The 21,209-nt window shown below is 46.2% G+C and overlaps 1 protein-coding gene across 9 annotated transcripts in view; it reads left to right on the top strand.

Annotated features, from left to right (window-relative positions):
* The window catches only part of EPB41 (erythrocyte membrane protein band 4.1), a 96,731-nt gene that overhangs the window by 66,876 nt on the left and 8,646 nt on the right, over positions 1-21,209 (top strand). For 2 of the 9 annotated variants that reach the window (XM_086626199.1, XM_086626194.1), the window contains 5 exons: positions 397-608; positions 2,385-2,441; positions 2,564-2,608; positions 3,505-3,567; positions 6,258-6,437. In XM_086626199.1, the coding sequence (XP_086482325.1) occupies positions 397-608; positions 2,385-2,441; positions 2,564-2,608; positions 3,505-3,567; positions 6,258-6,437 (557 nt within the window). Of the gene's footprint in view, positions 1-396; positions 609-2,384; positions 2,442-2,563; positions 2,609-3,504; positions 3,568-6,257; positions 6,438-8,257; positions 8,294-19,837; positions 20,309-21,209 lie in introns of all 9 variants that reach the window. The other 7 variants (XM_086626201.1, XM_086626198.1, XM_086626193.1 and 4 more) reach the window with 6 other exon arrangements.

The following is a 21,209-nucleotide window of genomic DNA, read 5'->3' as shown; positions in this document are numbered from 1 at the left end:
TATTAAGTGTTTCTATTTTAGCAGCTGCATTGGGGTGGACTTCTGTGTCTGTTGTGTTCGAAGGACCCAGAAATCGATGGCACAGTCTCAAAAATAGATTCGCCTTTCTGGTGTGGCTTCTCTGCAGAGTGCAAGCTTGCTTTTTGTAAACCATCCGTGGTGGGCTTTTATTTTATTTTATTTAAACCATAAGGAAAATAATCTCAACTTTCCCGTACTAAGTGCACAAGCTGCTTTGCTCAACATCTTTATTTCTTTTTCTGTTTTTTTTTTTCCTCTTCCTCCTCCCTTTCTTTTCAAACGACAGCACTGTAATTTGGAAAGCCTTTGCCTGGTGCTTTAGAAACGTTACCCACTCTGACCCTTGTTCCTGTCTGTCTCTTCCCCCATCCTCAGCCGTGGCGGTGATAACCCCCGAGCGGAGTCCCCGGCCCACCTCCGCCCCGGCCATCGCGCAGAGCCACGCTGCAGAGCCGCTCCCAGCGAAGCCCCACGCGAAGGACGTGGTCGCCCCCTCTAAAGTAGAAAAGGAACAGAAAAAACCTGATGTGAGACGTGAAGAAATCCCACTGGAGAAGGCCAAGCCGGAGCCAGTGGATGCATCAAAGGTATGTCAGACCAGAGGCTCTTTGGAAGAAGGCTGCGACTGCGCCGGGCTGGAGCATCAGCTCGAAGCCGCCCCGGAGCAGCAGCTCTGTGCACCGTCCCCTCTCCAGCAGCAAGGGGTTTATTCCTCATCCAGGCATGGGGTGGGAGCACGGTACGGGGGTCTGGGTCCCTGGGGAATCCCAGCCCTGACCCTCGGGGTGCAAGGAAGGAGGGAGGTCCAGAGCAGCTGAGTTTGGTGGTTGCAGTCAAACTAAATGCAGGTTACTGAGAAATGGTTCAAAAAATCTGGCAAGGGTTGCACGGAAGTTCATGGTAATTGAATTCGGAGCTCACCCATTGCCAAGCTGTCTCTGCTGTTCCTGGTACGACAGCAGGAGCAATTCCAGTGAAATCGGTGGTACGGATCTGGTCCGCAGCCCAACATCTGGATGCAGATGTTTTGTACGTCGATAGGCTCTCTCTGGGAGAGCTGCTAATGTTTCTGCAAACTGGACTAAAACTTTTGTTATTAATGGCACTGTTGAGACCTGCGGGGGTTTACTCTTTAAATTATTTTTTTTTTAAACTTTATTATTTTTTTTTTATATTATATTTAAAACATTCTACAAATGTCTGAGACCTCTGCTGATGTTGATCTGTGTGTATTGTTCTCGTGAGTGAAAAATAATGGGAAAAATTATGGTTCATATCACAGTGTCCTTAATATTCTGCAAATCTTATTGACAGAAACCTTCCAGTGTTGCAGCAGAGGTGCCTCGAGATACAATTTTCACTGAATATTTAACTGTTCTCAGCAGTACTGGAGCCCCGTTTTTGCTATAACATAGCACGCAGTGGGTCTTACAGGACGTACTCCAGGGCAGAGCGCTGTTGATTAAGGTCGGGAGATGAAGGTGAAGAAAGGGCAGTTACTTTAAAAAAATTTCGTGGCCTGTGTGACCTGTAATTTTTAAATGAAAATGCTGAAGAGATCTTCAGGATGGCACTTTGGAGAGTGCATCGTGGCACACAGATCCTGCAACGCTGCTCCTGCACAGCTGCTCCCCCTCGCCAGCATTACACTGAGAACAAGTAAATTTTATTCATCCCATCTCACTTATTACAGGATTTTTTCCTAAATGTTTAAACACTGGATTATTTTTTTTTTCCTTTAAATGGAGATATGGGAAGAAATTGTGGATTTGAATATGCCAAATTGACCCCGTTTCTCAAATGTAGCTGCATCACCTCTTTTAACACCCACCGATGCCTTCAGAGAATTTGGCAATCCGATTTCCCTAAAATGCTTTCCTAAAAATGTTCAAGACAATCTTAGCTCTCTGCTTAGGGACAGTAAAGAACTTAATTCGTGATGTTGGGCTTGATTTTGTAGATAGGGCTCTTCCTACTGACTCTGCGGACGTAAAACCCGCGCGTAACAAATAATTTTCTGGTTTTGAGAAGGGCTGTGTTAATTTGAGCATGTTGCTTTCGGGAAGGATTTCACTGGGAGATCCAGCTGCAACTGAAATTGGAAAAATTTGCCTGGCAAAGCTAATGCAAGTGGGGAAACCTGTTTTCAGAAGCACTGGAGAGCACTGGTTTCCTAAATGTGCTGTTAACTAACGGACTGTCGGAGAGCTGCGGTGTCATTAACTCTTTCCGGAGAAGTGCATGTTGGTTTTTGCATGTTCACCCAACATTTCAAAACCCAACTTTCTGCAGCTGTGTTTTGAAACTAAATGGTCTCTTGAACTAACAAGAAATGTTTTTACCAATTTATTTCTTAAATGTAGGTGAGGAAAACGCACATTGAGGTCACAGTACCCACCACGAATGGTGACCAGCCCCAGGTTTGTGCTAATAATTCAGTTAGGTTGCTCACACTTTTTTTTTTTTTAAGGTTAAACACTGAGGTTCAACATAATTAAATGAACCAACAACTTTTTTTTTTTTTTTTATCACTGCCCCACAGCAGCAGCCTGCAGAAAAAGAGGAAGAGCTGATAAGAATGAGGAAGGTTAGCCATTTTACACTTTCCACCAAACAAATTTGCCATATCATTCATGCATCTGTAACCTGTTTAAAAAGACAGTGCTCCAATTTCTTCCTGTACTTTGGGTTGGGTTTTTGCGTTTGTTTTATTTTTTATGCTGCAGCTATCAAATATTTGCTTTTAAAATTAAGAAAAATTAAAATTAATTTTCAATTAATTATAATTAATTAATTGTGTCACATAGACAGTCTGATTGCTAAAATTATGCATGTTGAACGCTCGAGAGAAACACATTTGGGTTGATTTATATAAATTTATCTTCGCTGTAACAAATTTAGTTAGAAACCAAAGAAAACTATATAGTGTGCATTCCAGGAAATGCAATTAAAAAAAAAAGTATAATGCTTTTTTTTTTTTTTTTTGGTATTGATTAAGCAATAGGGGCCATACCCAAGATGGGGAAGGTGGTTAAGACGTAGTTACTGTGCACACTGAGACTTGTAAAGGTTCCACCAGGCACAGCCCCGTGCGTCGCCGGAGGAGTGTGACGTTGTGACTCCGTGGAAGGCTTCCACGGAAAATTGGGCAACTGTCTCTTTGTGGCAAGTGCTGTAAGCCAGGGTGGAAGCCGAGGGACCCCTGGGAGCTGTCTCTTTAAAGGACTCATTGCATTTCCCCATTCTCCATGAGCAGAACCCCCATTTCCCGGGGGGGCTCCACGCCGGCGGCCCTGCGGCTGGTGTCCCCCCCCCACGCTGGCACAGCGCTGCGCTCCCGACCTTGAGTTAACTTTTTTAATTTGCCAATTTGTCAATCCCGCAAGAACAACGTTTTAATTTTTTGTGCTTTTCTTTTTTTTCTTTTTTTTTTTTTTTTCCTTTCGTTTTGTTTTGTTCCCCCCTTTTCTTTCATTTTCACAGAAAAGATCAAAGAGGCTAGATGGTGAAAACATTTATATCAGGCATAGCAATTTAATGTTGGAGGTTTGTATGAACTTGAAGCTTTTTTTCAGTTGCGTTTGCCTACACCTTCTGCATCTGCGCTGAACTTTTTTCTTCCTTTTCTGCCGCTGCCTTTGTTTTTGCATGCTGTTGCATGAAAGACCTTATTTTATTTTTTTTAAAAGATGCTTTTGCATGGTGACAGTAAACATGCCGATGTACAGGCATCCTTCCTTCTACCTCTTCTGACTTTCATTCTCTCATACTTACCCAAAATACATGATTGGCAGAGCCGCGTGCTCAGGTCTGCTCTTGGACCCGCTGGGTGCTCACGGCGGCGTGAATCGTCATGGGGAGAACATTTCATAAGATTCTCCTTGCTTGAAATAAGTTATTTTCCTGGGGGAAAATGGAATGAAAATGGAAAATTCAGGATAAGCTGCTCCCCTTGGAGCTGACGTGGGGTCTTGATGGTCATGGGTGGCTCGTGAGTGGGCGAGAAGCCCTTTCATCCCTCCACGTACAGCTGTTCCCTTGGGCTCTGGGAGCCCCACGCACTGGTTTCGCCCAAGCACGGTCTCCGAACAGACCATGCCAATCATATATTTTATTTTTTTTTAAATACACTGTGTTATGGAAGACGTTTTGTGGCTTCTGATACTCTGTGTTCTGTGTTTCTACTTAAACTTGCAGCACCAGCAGCTGGTAGGGTTTCCCTGTTGGTATCTCTTGAAAGCGAAGTGTACTAACTGCCTTCTCCTAATCTGAATTTTATAAGTTTTGCAGATTTTGGGTGGTTTGTTGGGTTTTTTTGTGTTTGTTTCCTTTTTTAAATTTTTTTTTTTTTTGACTGCTACAACTTCGAGCTCCCGGCCACGAGTGACGGGTCTGTGGCACACCGGGCAGGGTTCGGCTGTGAAGACTGTGCCTGTTGCTCTCTTTTGCCCGACTCAAACAGCTCCGTCTCCCCAAACCCAAACAAAACTTTTTCATTGCTTCCAAACCCCTTTTTCCTATTCCTGCAACACCTGGCTCTGGCACCCAGCTCGTTCCCTCTCCGCTGCCCTTCCCACCAGTTCTGTTGCAGGTGCTCCAGCCCTCCCCTAAAAAAGAGCTGACCCAGCAGCTCACCCCCTTTATTCCTTTTTTTTTTTTAATCCATACGTTTGGCAGATCAGCAATTTTTCCAACGCTCCCGAAGCTGCCGCTCGATTTTATTGAAAGCTGTTTAACGCTCCGTGCTCGATGACCCCACGCTCCGCGTTCTTCCAAAAAGGGTGAAACCAGGAGGAAAAGCGTTAACGCTTAGCGAGCTTGTGCCTCGAGATGCTTTCAAGACCCGTTGTGGCTCCATGTAGCTCCTCGTGGCTTTAGCTGCTCTGTGAACCCTCCCAGGACCAGCTCTTGCGCAGTGGTGGATAGCCAAGGTGGTCTTTCTCTCTTCTCTAAACCAGGAGCAGCTGTAGGACTCCTACACCCAGGCAGGGATTTACTCTGGAGTCCTCAGCAGACTTACTTGTGCTTTAATTTTTTTTTTTTACTACCTAGCAGGCACGTGCCTTGTGCTTTCATCCAGGATGGATGCCAAAACTGGTATTTTTTTCCCCCAGAACCATGCCAAAAAGAGCAAATGTTGTTAATGAGGCTTTTGGGGCTGTAGTCCTAGGGAGGGGCGGTGTGTCCTGGGTAAGCTGCTGGGATGCAGATATTGGGAGACATCCTTTAGGGATGCATTTGCTCTCCCATCTTCTAAAATCAGTAGGCTGAATACCAACTAAAAGCAGAAAAATAGTGAAATTTCCCAGTGATGCTTTTACTGACCTTAACTTCCCCCTCTCTAACGGGTGAGGCTTGCTGCTTTTTGGCACTATCCCGAAAAGTCGTTGTTTGGCTTATGCCTATTTTATGCAAAAGCTTTGTTTTCAACAAACTCTGGTTTGCTTGCAAGGAAAAGCTATTTTTACACAAGTTGAAGAGAGCTGACTTGCCTTGAAGTCTGTGCATTTCTGCTGTAAACTGGCATCACAGAGTAGAAATCCGGCTTTTTCCAGATGAAGAGTTTTAGCAGGAATTTCTCGATTGATCCAGCATAAAGCAAATTCTCCATTTGATTTTAGAGGGCTGTCATCTCATCTTCATTTCAGAAGTCTAAAACCTCCTGTGGTATCTCCTGGAGGGATGAGATGAGGGGGTGGGGAGGGGGAAGTAATAGGAGGTATTCTGGGACCAAAGATAATTCCTGGTAGGATGCAAGAGAAATAGGTATGAAGAGAATAAATGAAATTGGGAAAATATTTTCTTAAAACATTAGCTGCATTTATATCCATGAATATTCAGGCTAGCAGAGGGAAAAGAAAGCAAACCCACCCAATTTAAAGGCATTAAATTAAACAACCCAAACAAACACAGTCTTGCAACTTAAAAAAAAATCCCATACGGGGAAAACTCACGAGATTCCACCTCAGCTGTCATCTCTTTTTGGTGTAGCTTGAGATGAACCGATGGCACGGCCCGCTCCTGGAGGAGACCCCGCTCCGTGCCGATTGCAGTTTATCCCAATTAATACAAGAGGAAAGAGGAGAGAGGACGTTCCCTTTGTGTGTTTGCAGTGTGAGCACAAGCGATGGAAGTCGGCAACAACTCTGCTGAGCGCAGCTTTGCTATGCAGCAGCGTAGGCAGCGGCCGGGGTCGTCTCCGTGTCTCTTCATTTATCCTGTCCTTTTACTAATAGGATCTAGATAAGACCCAAGAAGAGATCAAGAAGCATCACGCCAACATCAGTGAGTTGAAGAAGAACTTTATGGAATCCGTCCCGGAGCCTCGGCCGAGTGAATGGGACAAACGTTTGTCCACTCACTCCCCATTCCGAACCCTCAACGTCAACGGGCAGATTCCCACGGGAGCGGATGGAGTGAGTACCGCGGCGGCACGTGGGCGTTAGTGCACTGCACAGTAGTGTGCAACTTCCAAGAGGCAGTTTCTCAACCTAGGATTGAGCCTCAGCTCCCCTTAGTTTTTGGTTATATTGAGTTTTAATAGTTAACATTGACTTTTAACATGTAAATGGTCTCTGGGAGAACTGATGCTTTAGTCGTAGTGTCATAAAAATGTGATTTTTCTTTTTTTTTTTTTTGGTAGAAAAGAATGTAGCAATTCTTCACCTGGTTTTGATGCTGCTTTTCCTAGCATTGCTTTCATCCACAGTGCTAGAGTATACTTCACATGGCAGTTTTGGGGACCGGCTTATTCCTAGTGCCAGGGAATAGGTCTCCCCAAAACGTAGGATCAAAACCCCAAACACTTAAATTGAAGGGAATTACTGCAGGTAACCCAGTGGAGAAGCACTAGGATGGTATCAATTTTTAAAAATCCCTTTATTCTCCAGTTAATCCAGTATATCATTGGGTTTAGTTTTGCATTAGGATCTGCAGGTGCTGATCTGCCCTGGAGGCTTCGAGAAGACTCCTCAGGTGGCTACAACAGGGCTGTTCTTACGTGATGGAAATCTTTCTCCTTACAGGGAACACTGTCTGTGTGTTAGTAGCCATACACATTCACAGTCTCCCTGCTAATGTCCTTAAAAAGGTAATTTTTTGAAGAAACTGAGTTGGAGCAGCAGCAATCTGTCTGCCAGCTGGTTTCTTCTTGGATAACAGACAGCTGCTCTGTTTAATATTGGTGTTACCTTGCTCAGATTTGAAGCTTGTGAGTAAAACTGTAGGTAGAGCCCATGGTAACCAGGCTTTTAAATAATAAATGTGATTTTTCATTAAAACTGAAAAATTGCATCCTGGCTGCAGTGGCAGCAGTTGTGGAGTCTCTCCTGGTTTAAGCCTAGCCGCAACCCTTCCTACCCACAGCACTGCTGAGAAGCTTGTGTTTAATCTTCAAACCATTGCAAGGGAGATACTTTTTGAACAGAAATCATCTTATCATAACATGTACAAGTGGTTTTAATGGCCAAGTTTACTACAGGCTCCTCGAAGCATAGAGAAAGGCCATGAAAATTAATGGGCTTTTTTCCCCCCATTAGGGAAAAAAAAACCCCAAACCACCCAAAATCAGCTTATTAGGGTTGATCATTATCCTTGGAAGTACTCATGGATCCACTTGAGTCTTTGGTTGCTGAGTCTCAGTGTAGAATCTGCAGGAATTTGGGCAGCGGGGCGATGCAGAGCTCTGCCCGCAGTGCCACGCGATCATGGGTGTGTGGGTGGGATAGAGCAGGGACTCTCCAGCTCCACAACTGCGGTTCAGGAATGATGTTCGTGGTTATTAGGAAGAATTTTTTGCATGGTGACTGCACACGAAGGTCTCGGGGGGCTGCCCTTCGCAGTAACTGGGTGCTGTGGGCTTTCCCCATCTAAGGCTGCGGTGGTCCACAGCGACGTGGGGGTTGGTGTCAGCCCTGGGTTTGCATTTCTGGAAATTCCCTCTTGTCTCTGATCGTCTCAGAACTGGGCTTGCTCTGAAGTGAAGGTGGACGCGTTCCGCTGTGAACTTCCAGAAATGCATCTTCGAGAGGCGCCCACGGGGGAGGGTGTTTCCCTTCACCTGCACGTGTTTAAGGATGGCAAACGCCGATGCAGAGCAGTCCTGTTCCTCCAGCTCGTGGTGGTCCCTTCACCCCGCCGTAGTGGCCGCAGGGTGTTCTGCCAGGGGCTGCTTTTCTGCTCTTCCTGTATGTTTTATTTCCAACCAACTGAACCTTAACACGCTTTGTGTGTCCAGGTCAAGAAAGTCACTGTCCTATCTTCTGAGAGACAGGTTGGTGGGCTTGAGGTAAAGCTGCTGCTCTGATATGTGCTTCTGAACCAGACTTTTGCTATTGCCATGGCACCAAGCAAAAAACTCAACAGCAGCTGCTGGATAATGTTTTGGTTTTTTTTTTCTTTTGGCTACACGGAGTAGTTTCCTAACTCACACCGAGAGGACTTTTGCACTGCTGCAGCTTTTGCAGCTTCTGGTTTTGCTTATTTTGGTGCATGGCTGGTTGGAAAAAGCTGCATGAAAGATATAACCGTGTATTCGGAGAGAAAAACAATTACGAAAGTTTAACTGTACCCTGTTCTTTTTATGTTGTCTTTCTTTCCGTTTTTCTTTTTGTTTGTTTGTTTTAATGATCATGTTACTCTTGCATTTTATATTTTCTTTTGCTGCCCAGTCTCCCAGCTACTTCCTCCCCGATACTCATCACTTAGGGGTGTGCAAAGAACCGGTCCCAAAATACCGCAGCGATCAGAGGAGGCTAAATCAGCTGAGAGAGCTCAGAGCCAAGTTTTTCCTCTCCTAAGTGCACTTGGGTTTGACCAGCTCTGGTACACTAAAGGGTTGGAGAGTTTCTGAACAGCAACGTTTCCCCCAATTTTTTCTTTCTTCAACTGAAGTGCTAGAGCCCTCGCATGATTTACTCATTCTGGTGGGTTTTTTTTAACGTTGTTTAGACTCCAGAAACAAAAGTGCTAAAACACGGAGCAAAATTTAAGGAGTTTGCAACGCTCCTACTGCCATCCTGTCTGTTCCACGCTCGGGATTTCTAAGATTTAACACTTTTTTTCACTTGTTCCGGTAGAATTTTCAAAACGATCGAAATTTTGATACTCTCGTCAGAACTTTGAAAAAGCATTTTGTATCTGCACTGCAGTCTGGATGTTGGATGATCTTTAACAACCGCTGGTTTTTTCGGGCGCTGTAGAACAGGGAGCTGTCACAGACCACCTTTTGTACTGACCCGTTTCTATTTCTAATGCCTCCAGCTCTTTGCTCAACCGTTCCAACTCCAAAACGCTCCAGTGGGTTTCGAGCAGAACGCTTTTCTGGGAGGGCAGGCGCAGAACACGCGTGATCGTGATCCAGGGGTTTGTGACAAAACACGCGTGATCCTGATCCAGATGTTCATGGGCTCTGCAGAGAGGACTAGATTTTGTAGCTCTCAGGCTGGTGTGACCCAAGCCACCAGCGGCTCCGCTCTCCAGGGCACTTTATTTTTACGTTGAGAAGAAGGCTGTCCTAACGCTTTGCACACCTCCAAGTATCGTTTTGGGCACTTTCCATCTGTCATTTTTGTTCATCTCTCTCTGTCTTTCTTGATCTTCTACCACGAAAGCAGACACAGGAACGTCCTCTGTTAGTACAGGATGAAGACAAACTAAAAAAGCAGGAGATACCTACTGAGACAGCCTTTCCCCAGCAAGCAAGTGAAGAAACTCTTCCAAAGGTTTCTATTCCAATTCCTGAAGAGCAGAAATCACTCAAAAAGTGTCAGCTGTACTCTAGCATTTTTCCTTCTCCACGTATTCCCTTTATGATGTCCTTTCTCCTGGTCGTAGCACTGACTGTTTGGTGGCTGCTCTTTCTCTGAGTGGCAACAGGGTCATGTTGAAACCTCAAGACCAAAGCTCCTGAATTTCTTGGCCGTAGCCTCTGCTGCATCTTCCTTGTCCTGATCTTTGATCTCCGTAGCTCGCTGTCCCGAGGAGGGACGCCCCGTGACCATCGTGTTAATCCCGCTGTGTGTCGTTGTGTAGCTGCGATCCGGGACCTGGCAGGAGTGGTCATGGATTATTGCCAGGTCCGTTTGGAAGTTTCCTAACGTGCAAAAGCAAATTCTCTGAACCGTGTTCCCGATTGCTGTAAGAGGGCAGACAGGGAGCGTAAATACGTGGGAGGAGATGTTTGCTTCTCCAGCCCCTGTAGCCTTCACGTAGGGATCGCTGAAGACTTTCTTGTAAGCTGCTTGTTTTAAATGTAAGATGTTCACAAGCTGAAGAACGTCTGATACAGATCCAAAAGAGGCTTTACAGCAATCTGCTCCATCTAATCCATAACCACTCCTTTTCTAGGAAACTAAGATTGGCACTGAAATAAAAAGTGTTGATTATCAATGCTGCTGTTAGTGTTAACTTAGAGACAGGGACAGGCGACTTTTCGTTTTCCCGGCGGGGGAAGCCTTTTGCAAAGCATCACAGCTTCCCTCTCACCCCCCTTTCTTCGTTTCCAAGAAAATACATTGTGTTATAGGAGAAAACCCATTACAAGGAAATATTTATTGTAAAGTAGATTAATCATTTTTCTCAACCTGGTGGTCTTGGTGCACTTCAGACGTGTTTTTTTTTTTTTTTAATTTGTGTCGAACTAATTGACGCATGTTTGCTTAGGTCACAGGAATGGAGTAACCTGCTGTTAGGTCCGTCTCCTCTGTCAGCATGTTGACTTTACCGCATCGGGACACGCTTCCAATGTTAAAGCCATCGATTGTTTTGACTTCTCTGACAAAACCGTTGCATGCCGCTCGGTGTTTATTGCCTACCAATGTAAATGTCTGGATGATGCTCAATGCTTATTGCGAGTCACCCTGGTTTTGGGGCGTAGGCTCCAAGAGGAGTTGCCCAGCTGGGCTGAGCAGAACTGGTTTGCGAGCCGGAGGGAAGATGGGACTTTGTGTCTAAGGGGTTTCTTTTCTGTATATAGCAATTATGGGACTGAGCTGAGCCAAGCGCTTCTCCTTTCGGTAGTAACGTGCTTTCTGCTGCTTTCTCTGGGGGATTGGTGTAGGTGTAGACACAACTACTTCTGAGAACAGCCACCAGTGCCATCAGTGTTGGCAGCTGCTTGAGCAGCCCAGAAGAGAAAGGAGTAGACCTTTATTACAGGGACTAAAATGTGTGAATATATATAAATACATGTATTTATCACCCTTTATAGATCTGTATCTGTGTGACCAGTGTTATTTAGGAAGCTAGCAGATAAGCTTGCAGGAAAAAGACATAAGGCAAAAGTGGCATGTGCTGTGTGAGCTGAAGGACCGTGGTGTGTCACGGACCATTCCAGCCGCCTCTCTCGCTCTCAGCGTACAGGTCGAGGCTCTCTAAACGCTGTCCTGGAAACTTAGGTTGCTAGTGAAACCCTTCCTTTTGATCTCCCAGGAATCTTTCCGATTACTCTCGTAACCTGCTCCGATTAGTTCACCGGTTTGTGCCTTTAGGACTTTGTTTTGTGAGGATACTGATTTTCCACTGGAAATACCCTCCCCCTTTGTAACACACTGCCTTTAACACACAGTCTTCCTCTTTCAGCGGTTGCAAGTGTAGGAGTCACTGGGCGGTGGTACAGACGTACCGTGGTGCGAAGGGTTGCTGTCGGCAGCGCACCTGCCCACTGCCCGCGGGCTCGGCACGGGCAGCTGGGTGGGCTCCGTGCCCCCAGCCTAGGAACACGCTTTAGGATGCACCTGAACTGCGTCGAGCTCGGCGTGAAGTTTAGGAAGACTATCTCGAGAAGGTGGGCCCTGGAGAGGAGAGGTGGGAGAGGTGGGGAAGGATGCTGAGGCGCCACGTGCTGTGCAGAAGATGCAGGATGGAAGAAGCTGGGAGGATGCATCTGAAGCTCCTGCCCAGAATTGGAAGAGATGTGATAAAAAACGAGGACCGTTCATTCTCCACGATCTGGCATGGAGAGGGAAGGGACAGGAGTCGCTCAGGTCTCTCTGTCCGTTTTCTGTCTGTATTTCCTGGAGAAGGGCAGCTTAAACACACGCCTGCTTCCTTTCCAAAGCCATTGCTCGGCTCAGCTGCCGCGACGCGGCGTTGGGCACTGTTGCGGTTCCTGAACTGGTGACGAGTCCTTTGAAGCCATACCGGTGGCTTTTGCAAAGCCATGGTTTCTGCAGCTCTGTCTACCATTTCCAAAGGACCTGAAATCCAAGAATCTTTGCCCAGAGCAATGCTTGAACGTAGCGCTCAGGGTGTCTCACCCCAGGGTGATGAGAGGTGCACTCTGTTGGTCACTTCAACTCAATTCTTAAACTTCTTAGTTAAAACAGTCTCTCTCGCTTTTTCTTTTTTTAAATCTTGAGATAAGGCTGGTTATCCTCAGCAAAAAAAGCTTTTAAGCTTTACATTCTGAGAATGCTCAGGAACTTTTCTGGGATTTATATAACAATTATCACTGCAGAGTATAAAGAAACTGAACAAATACTTTATATTTCTGTGGCAGTTTAGAGGCCGGTTATCCATAGCCGTTCGGGTGGATATGATCTCTCTTGACAGAGAAAGCTCGTAGCATATCAGGAACAGAAACCTCATCCGTTCGACGCCGCAGTGATGTGCCCGCTGTGCTCCGGCCCCTTTGCCGAGCGCTCCTCCGCTTTTTTTCCATTTGCTTGCAAGACAACGGGAGTTACAGACATGCCCCGTGGCAAACCGCGTAAGGTCTCGTTCCTGCACATCATGTATCTCTCTTTCCTGCACATGATGTATCTCGTACGTATCAGTGCTGTGCTGGTTGATTCCTGGTTTCACCCTTTTCCCCTTGATGTCCGTGCAGGATGTGGTGCTGGAAGAAGGGATTTTGGGATGCCTGCTGTCGTACCCGTGCACAGGGAGCGTTGATTCGCTCCGGCTTCGTTTAAGGGCAGAGGTCTCAGGGTTTTTGTAAAGGAACCAATGCGTGTACTTTGCTCCCCTTTTCCCTCAGGAATAAAATTGCTCAAAGCACTGGCAGCCCCCCCGACAGCCTGCCCCAACGCCGTCCCTGACCCCAAGGGGTGGTGGGATTTGCGCACCCTGTTCGTACGTGGCCAGCGCAATGCCAGTCTGTGAGTGATGGAGAACTGAATTATCCCTTCCGAAGGGAAGCTGGAAGTGTCCGTAGCACGTAACTTCATCCAGGTTGGCGTGAGAAATCCTGAAACTCACTTTCTGAATCTTCTTATCCTGAGAGCAGCTCTTCTGAACTTCAGATGAAATGCCAAGCCTTGTGCTTTCATGCTTTCAGGAGAGGTGGGCGTTGGTATTTTGGAGCAGCTGCTGCGCCAGAGCCCATCGCTTGAAACTGGGTTTCAGCTCTGAGGCTGCGGCGGGTGTCGGGCTCAGGCTGTGATGTTCTCCGGTGATACTCGACGTCTGCGTTACTGTAAGACAGCATCCCTGTTTTCTTTTCCGTTACAAAAAGTGGACAGATAAATGAGTGTATTGTCTGCATCTCCCATCGTGTGCTGCTTTGCACTACGGGTCAATGGGAGATGAACTGAAGGACTCTATGGGCAGGTAGATCAAGGTACCAACTTGAGCTGAGACTCATCCTCCTCCATCACAGTTTGTGCAGTAACTAGTGGTGACCCTGAAAAGTAGATATTCAGTATTTGTGTACTATCCTGAAGTAACGAGGAGATGTGGATTTCCCTGGCGTGGCACGAAAGGAGGAGTTTGCGTTTGCAGGAACAAGGTTGGGCTGGTCTCACTGTGTCCGTATCGTGGGGCTCCTCGAGAAGGTTCTGGGCAAAGTGTCTTTCACTTCATGTAAGGGTCAGTAATTTGTCACTCGCAGAATTTTTCCACTGGTTTATCGGGTTTTCTCTTTTCCTGGTCATGAGTTGACGGTGCCTGTTCTGACCTACAGGCTGAGGTAGGATGCTTTCTAGAAAAATTTAGCCTAAAGAAGGGTTAGAGATTCATTTAGAAACTCTTTGGTCTGTACTCAGCAGTGGGTGACGTGGGAGAATCCAGCAGTGGTGGTCTCTCTTGTGTCCCTGTTTGTGTCCGGTGGGTTTGTGGAGCTGGAGGGAAGGACCAGCCCTGGTCTGTGCCACTCTGGGATCTTCTGGCAGTGGTACATGGTCGGGTTGGGTCAGTTTGTGGGGACTAAAAACACTTTCTTTTTTACCTAAAATGCTCTCTTTTGGAACACTTTTTTGGTTTTGTATTTTTTCTCAGATTTTTCTGTGTAAATATGTACATTTATCATTAATAAATGTTATTGCAAATCCAATTCTTCTTTCCACTGCTTATTAACAAAAAAAAGCTATATACAACTTTTGTTAACGACTTCCTCGGACTAACCCTCAGTATTGCTTTCCCAAACCAGGACCCATCAGACCCCAGGTCATTACTGGTTGTGTTTGGGGTGCTGGTTCTGCTGGACACGCTCTGGTGTGGGTTTCGTGCTCCTGGGGAGAGAGGACACCCAAGGCTGCGTCTGCGAGCAACACACACTCTCAAACTGGCCGGAAAAATTTGACTGAGGATTAAATCCGGGTCGGTTTAAGAAGGGCTTTGTTTGCAGAGGGGTCACAAGGTTCAGCTCTGTACCAGACACTTCACGTAACACTAACACGTTCTCTCTCTTTGCTTCTGAAAGGGAACGGGAGGAAAAAATCGTTTGCAGAAAAGTTGTTCCCGAGAGCAGAAGCGTCTCGGGAACGGTGCGCGAGTGTGAGAGCCTCTCCCGGCACGTTGTGTTCGTTTGAGGACAAAAATGCTCTTTTCTACTTCTGTAAGCGCAGCAGCCACGTTCCTCATTAACCACCACCTTTCCGCTCGGTGATACCGTGCAAGCCCCTGGTTGGGTTTTAGCTGGTCGAAGCTGCCTGAGGTTGTGTCGAGAAGCTTTATCAAGAGCTGTTCTTAGTTTTAACCCCCAGCTTTTCTGCTGCAAAAAGTTTTGCTTCTGGATAAACAGTTTGGCTTGTTCTGCGCTGTGACGAGCGATGCAGGAAAGCAAATCCGCGCGAGGCTTGTCCTGCTGCTCCCCTGGGGGAGCCCCGAGCAGAGCTGTAACTTTATTTTGGAAATGAAGCAAGTGAAACGCAGCGGCACAAAGTGGATGTCACTTACAAACCCTGGTGGTGTCTACAGTTCTTTTCTTTTCACGTGCTGCTGCTACGCTAAATCATGTTTGCGGTGCTGGTAGCAGCTTTATCTCTGCAGAGGGAATTCGGAATAACAAGTGCACAACTCTGTACGCCCCATCCAAGGGTACCTGGCCCACAAAAGGATGGGAAGGGGATCAGGGTGGATGGGGAGAGGAATCATATTGCTCAGCAACCTTATTTTAATAATTTAATACTGATCTTGAGGCTGTTTGCTGTGCCTGGGTGGTTGATGCGGTGTATCGTGTAATATCCTGGGATTCGTGTTCATGACAGCTATGGGATCTGTTTAAGCTTGTGGCATGCTGTGTATTTTCCAGCCTTACTTTTAACTTGGGTCAAATTCTCTTTTATCCTTCTGTCATCTGACGAGGCTGGTCAGGATGTTGTGATCAGACAAACGGCAATTAAAAAAATCAGCCCCAAAATGCGAATCCATGGGTACCAGCCATCATTCCCAAACGCCAGGGTTTGTCGAACAGCTGCTAAACTTTTTAACTTCTATCTTTAAGGCAAAGCAGTTCTATAAGGCAGGGCAGGTATTGTAAAATAAAGATCTCTTGTTCTCTACTGTATAATGCTTTTTACCCCAGTGCTTTGACAGCTGTGAGGTTGAGCATCATTTGATCGGGGAGTTCTCACTGGTGAGTGTGGTTCGCTGCATCAGCTACTTGTGCATCCGTAGCCGGTCGCACTCAGCCCGTTAGCGTACGCGGGTGCTCGTTTGGGGATAACCTAATAACACGTGCCAGCGTGGGCGACTGCAGTGCCATAGTGAACAAGAGGGGGACTGGGAAGTGTTAATTAGCAGGGATTTATTTATGGTGATTTAATATGGTGATTGTAGGGAGTTAGCGTGCACTGTAATTTTGTGTTTTCATCAATTTTTGTCAATTGTCTTTGGTAATTGGCAGGTTGACATCATTTTAGCACTCCTTAAGTTTCCTGCAGGATAGCAGTCTGATTTGGGATGAGGATAATTGAATATTTCCGAGGAGAGAGGCAGCAGCATGCCTGCACAGGCTGCAGAAAACGAGCATCCACTCTGGCAGCGCAGGGCAACTGGTTCCTACAAATATATCCTGACCCAAAATAGCAGGTTCTCGAAAAAAACACAGGCAAACAAGTTTATGCAAAACCACTTTTTAAGAAAAACAGATCCTTTTGATCGCTGGTATCAGCCATGCAGTGAAGCCTGTTATTAATTTATCCCCAGTCTGAATTATCGTGTGTCACTTTTTACACCGTAACGCTTCAGTTCAGCTGTACCCTCAGTATCCGTCAGCATCGGGTGCACAGAGGTTTGTGTTTAGCGGGGTGATGTTTTAGTGGCATTTGTGGCTGGTCCCATTTGTTTCCTCTGGGGCACTGCATCCTGTCCTGTATTTTCTTCACGCTGAGTCTGGCTTGTGTGAATAATCTGCTTCGTGCTTGATTTAGGCATCCGTGGTTTGGTCCTGTGTCTCTGGAAAGGAATAATTTGCAGCCCGGGCACTCCCAGGTCTCCTGGGTCTCAAGGAGAGCTTGGAATTCTGCAAACCTGAGCCCTAAAAATAGGAACACTTTTGCGTTTGCAAATTAAAATAAATCTTGATAAGATCAGAACCTGTAACAGATGTTCGAATTCCTAGAGGGTTTTTGTTTTTTTTTGTTTTACAAAAAGATCATTTTTCTAGCCTACATGCAAACTGTGTTTTAAAATATAGGAGCGAACATGGTTGTATATTTTTTTTTTTTTGAAGTGTATGTAAATAGATAATTTTATATAGAAACTAATACCTTTCAATTAGTCTAACTCGTTACCAGTGGAATAGGAAGACAAGAAAAAAAGTGCTTCTCATCAGCTGATCTTATCAGGATTTCATTCTGTCTTTATAGTTTGCATGTTTCTTGCTGCGCTTTGCTTGACTGACGAGCAGTGTATGTACGTCCCAGGCTTCGTTTCAGCTTTTCCCTTTGTGCTTTTGCCATACAAGATACTTCCAAAATACAAATTGCTTTTTCTGTATACAAAAGGGAGCTGGAAGGTTGTTTTGACTGGATACAAATGTTTGTCCCTTAAATAGATTTATGTTTGTGTAGCTGCTTAATCTGCTTTGTTTTATCTCTGGGTTTCGTTCTTCCTCTTGGTCAAAATAGTGTCCCAGCTGGTATTTAAGGAAATCTTGCTCCGAAGGCATTTTCCATTAAACTCCAGAAGATGTGCTGCGTATTCTCGACATCTCACAATTAATTTGCAAGATTTTGCATCTATAACTAAGGAGAGATCAGTATATTGGCAGTATATAAATCCAGGTTTTAAAGCAAGATTAAGACACGGGCGTTCAAAGCTGAAAACCTCCATTCCTATTCTGTTTGGTGAAATATTGCAGGATAATATCTTGTGTTAGGCAAACCAAGGGTGGGAGCTGGACAGACCTTTGGAGGAGCATGCATGGAAGTGGGTTTTGATCAGAAATAGCACTTCCCTATGTGTGCGGTGTGACTTGATTGCTGGCCCTTCACTCCTGTTAAATGCATTTTCCTAAGGAATATCCCAAGAATTTAAGAGAAGCCCAAGAGGCTGGAAATCCTAATGGATAGATATCTCACAGGCAATCTATCTGCAACTTAAAGAAGCTGGAAACTGAAAAATAGCTGGGAGGAATGATGGAAAAGTCATTTCTTGAAATGATACTAAAATAAGCATCTATTTGTTCCTACATAAAGCAGCTCCTGTTCTTGACAAACTATTGAACTGGGCCATTAGATGAGGTCAGTCGGGGTGAAAGCCTCTGCTCGACTGAAAACGCATCGTACTGGATAACCCACAGGCTTCAGAACTCACATTTTAAGCACAAATTACTGGTTTTTGCTTGCTCAGAGAATCTTCTTAATAGAAAGTGTTGCAACAGTTTCTGTTCATCTTAATAGCACCAGCAAAATTTGACTAACAGTTGACAGCAATTGCACTTTTATGAAAATTTAATCACTGTTTTTTTGGATGTACAGATATGTGGCTGTTCTTATACAAAGTTACCAGAAATCAGCAGTGAGGTTAATTATTAAGAAAAAAATATTACTGGCATTGATTAAGCAGCATCCCTCTGGGTTTTTTTTCCCCTCCTTGTTCCCTGATGCTGGATGATGTGACAACTTTGATATGTATAAAATTGTAGGTGCCCGTAACTGCTTATTCTGCCCTTCCATGAAGGCAACTTTCCATGTCAATAAATGAAACCCACAGTTCCTACAGGGAACTGTAGCCAGGGCTCAGTGCTGGGGACTGAAACGCAGCTTCTCTGGGTGTATGACGTACTGGGCACTCGGGTTTTGGGGCAAACAGCTGATTTTTGTTTAAACTTTGTCTTGTTCATGTTTTAACTCTTCTCTTCTGTCACTGTTGCTTCCCTCCTGGCTAGAGGGGCTCCCAGAGATGTGAGAAGACCTAGTTGAGACCTTGCTAACGAGCTGAACGGAGAGCAGAATAGCACCAGCCTTGGTGAAAGCCTCTGGCTCGGCACGCTCGTCCCAAATATCTCAGACACGCTCCCTTGCTGCTCGGAGGGCTGAGTCGCTTCGTTACGTGTCTTCTCTCCCCTGCACCATCACAAATGCCACTTTTGTTGTCCCTTCAGGAGGTTTAGCTCTGCTGCAAAGGTTTCCGTGCGCCAGCTGCTTTTGGGATAAAGTACATTACAAATATTTTGCGGTAATCCCGAATAAATGGTCAAGTGCAGCTTCGCGAGCAGCCGGCTGAACCGCGTGCTCGGTGGCGGTGGGGTCGGCACACGTTAGTGTGAACATCTGGCTTTCCAGTTTAAAGCCACGTTTCTTTATTCCTCAGCTGGAAAGGTTTGTGCTGAGTTAATTGAACCGGTTTGTCCAGGAGAAATAATACAAATTCTTTCTTTGATGACTGCGTCATCGATTCGGGAGCCTCTTGGTAATTGAAGCAGCTGGTTTCGATACTAACTTATACATAATTCTTACAATAATTTTATCAGTGCCCTAATGACAAGGTTATCTTGGAGACCTCTTGGAGCAAAGAGGGTGCTCAGAGGTGTGCGTGTTCCCAGGGGCGAGGGAGAGCAAAGCACAGGCTCTGCGGATTATCGGGCACACTAATTCTGGGTTTATTCTTTTAACCTCCACGTGCAAGTTAAAACACAGCGTGAAATATTTCAAGGAGTCCAAAGCAGAATTGGGGTATGGTGTAGTTGGTGGGTTTGGTTGGACGTGCACAAGTCCTCACTTGCTACGCTGAAATTATTCCTGTTTCCAAACTGGGCAAAAAGTGCTTACTGGTGGCTCTTCCTTTAGTTGTAGAGAGTTGTTTTAATATTAATTCCTTAAACTTTAGGAGAGCAGATTGTTACTGTCCCAGAAAGGCTGTGTCAGTACTGCCCATGGCAGGGGGACTGGAACTAGATGATCTTTGAATTCCCTTCCAACCCAAACCATTCTGTGATTCTATAAATGCACTGGATACATCCCATCGCACAAAGGTTTTCAAGCTTCCAAGTGTCCAAACCCACTGCCGTTGCATGCGTTACGGGAGATGTGATACTTTATAAGAAACCGATGTTTTGCCTGTGTGCTTCATGACCTACTGTTCTCCCTAACGCTCTCTTTTTTTCTCTCTCTCTCTCTCTGGCCTTTTTTGTGTATTCATTTCTTTTTAGAAAATGAGTGACTTTCTCTCCGGAGAGGATGTGGCTGCAGTGCCAGAGAGGAGCAGTGTTAACACTGGCTTTGCGTGGGGGGGCTCAAAGCAGTCGGTAGCTTTTAGTGAGACCCCAGTGCCACCCGCCTCAGAGCCTTCTCCCACCTGTGACTGTGCTGCTTCCTCCCTAAGCAGCGAGGAGGAGGAGGAGGAGGAGGAAGCGGCTGCGGCGGCAGCATCTCCCAGCCTCCCCGCGAGCGAGGAGGACCTGAGATGTGGAAAAGGGCTTTGTGTGGATGCGGAGAAGGACTCGGAGCTCTCTGAGCCGGAGCCCCCCGCCAGCCCTGCCGCACCTCCCCGCCAGCCCTGGGGAGGAGAGGAGGAGGTGGCAGAGGATGACGAAGACAGATTTGCCTTTAGAAGGCTAAATGGCGAGTGGCACGGCTCGGAGGTCGATAACGCGCTGCCGGCAGTCATTCGCTGCTTCCAGGTAGTGAGTCCCAGCGCCTGCTCCCCCGCACCCCCCGGCCCTTGGGAGCGGGACCCCGAACACTGCAGCAAGCAGATGCCACGGACCCCGACAGGAGTTGTGTCTGCTCGGCTCCGGCTCGTGCGCGGAGCTAATGAGCCGGTGAATCTCCTGCAGTCAGTGCACACAAGCCCCTCTCGGTTTATCTCTGCATTAAATACCGCAGCGCAACGCCCTGTGCCTTCCTTTGGTCAAAGCGTCCCGTTGCATCCCCCAAAAAGGCAATATTTAGGCTCCAAAGGTGTATAATTTTAGTTCTTTTAAGGTTTTTGCCGTCTCTTGCTGTGGCGGAGGCTGAGCCTTAGCGCAGCAGAGCAATCCGAAGCGCTGTCAAACGTGCTTTTACATCGTGAACGTGGGCTTTGATGTCCCTTCCCGCTCCCCCCGTGGGAGACGTTTTTGCCTGCTTCAGTGTTGGTATTAATTGCTGATGGTTAAATAGGTGCCCACTTCCCCCTGCTAACGATCACGGTGGCATCTGTCAGGTTCGGGGACGGTGAGCAGAAATCGAACCCTCTGGGAAAAGCACTGCGGGTCTGAACTAACTCTTGTCTTCTTCTGGATAATTATCAGGTGGTGGAACAACTGATTTCTCTCCCCCCAACCCCCATTTCGCTTTCAAAATCTCATGTTTCTGTTTGGTCTGACATTGATTTAATAAAAGTTAAAGACCCAGGATCTGATGAGGGGGTTTAATAACACAGGGTTTTGCTTGCAGCCAGGATAAAGCTGTGATGAAGCCTCCATGTGCTCAGGGTTTGTGTTAATCTTGACATTGTCATCAGTAGATGAGGGTCATCTTCTACTGGCAGCTGGCAATGAGCTTCTAGTAATTAGAAAGTCAGTAATCAGTGGAGAAGGT

This window comes from Tauraco erythrolophus, chromosome 24 (genome assembly GCF_009769465.1).
Source record: "Tauraco erythrolophus isolate bTauEry1 chromosome 24, bTauEry1.pri, whole genome shotgun sequence".
In the NCBI taxonomy this organism is placed as follows: domain Eukaryota; kingdom Metazoa; phylum Chordata; class Aves; order Musophagiformes; family Musophagidae; genus Tauraco; species Tauraco erythrolophus.
This window is presented reverse-complemented; position numbering and strand designations above follow the sequence as displayed.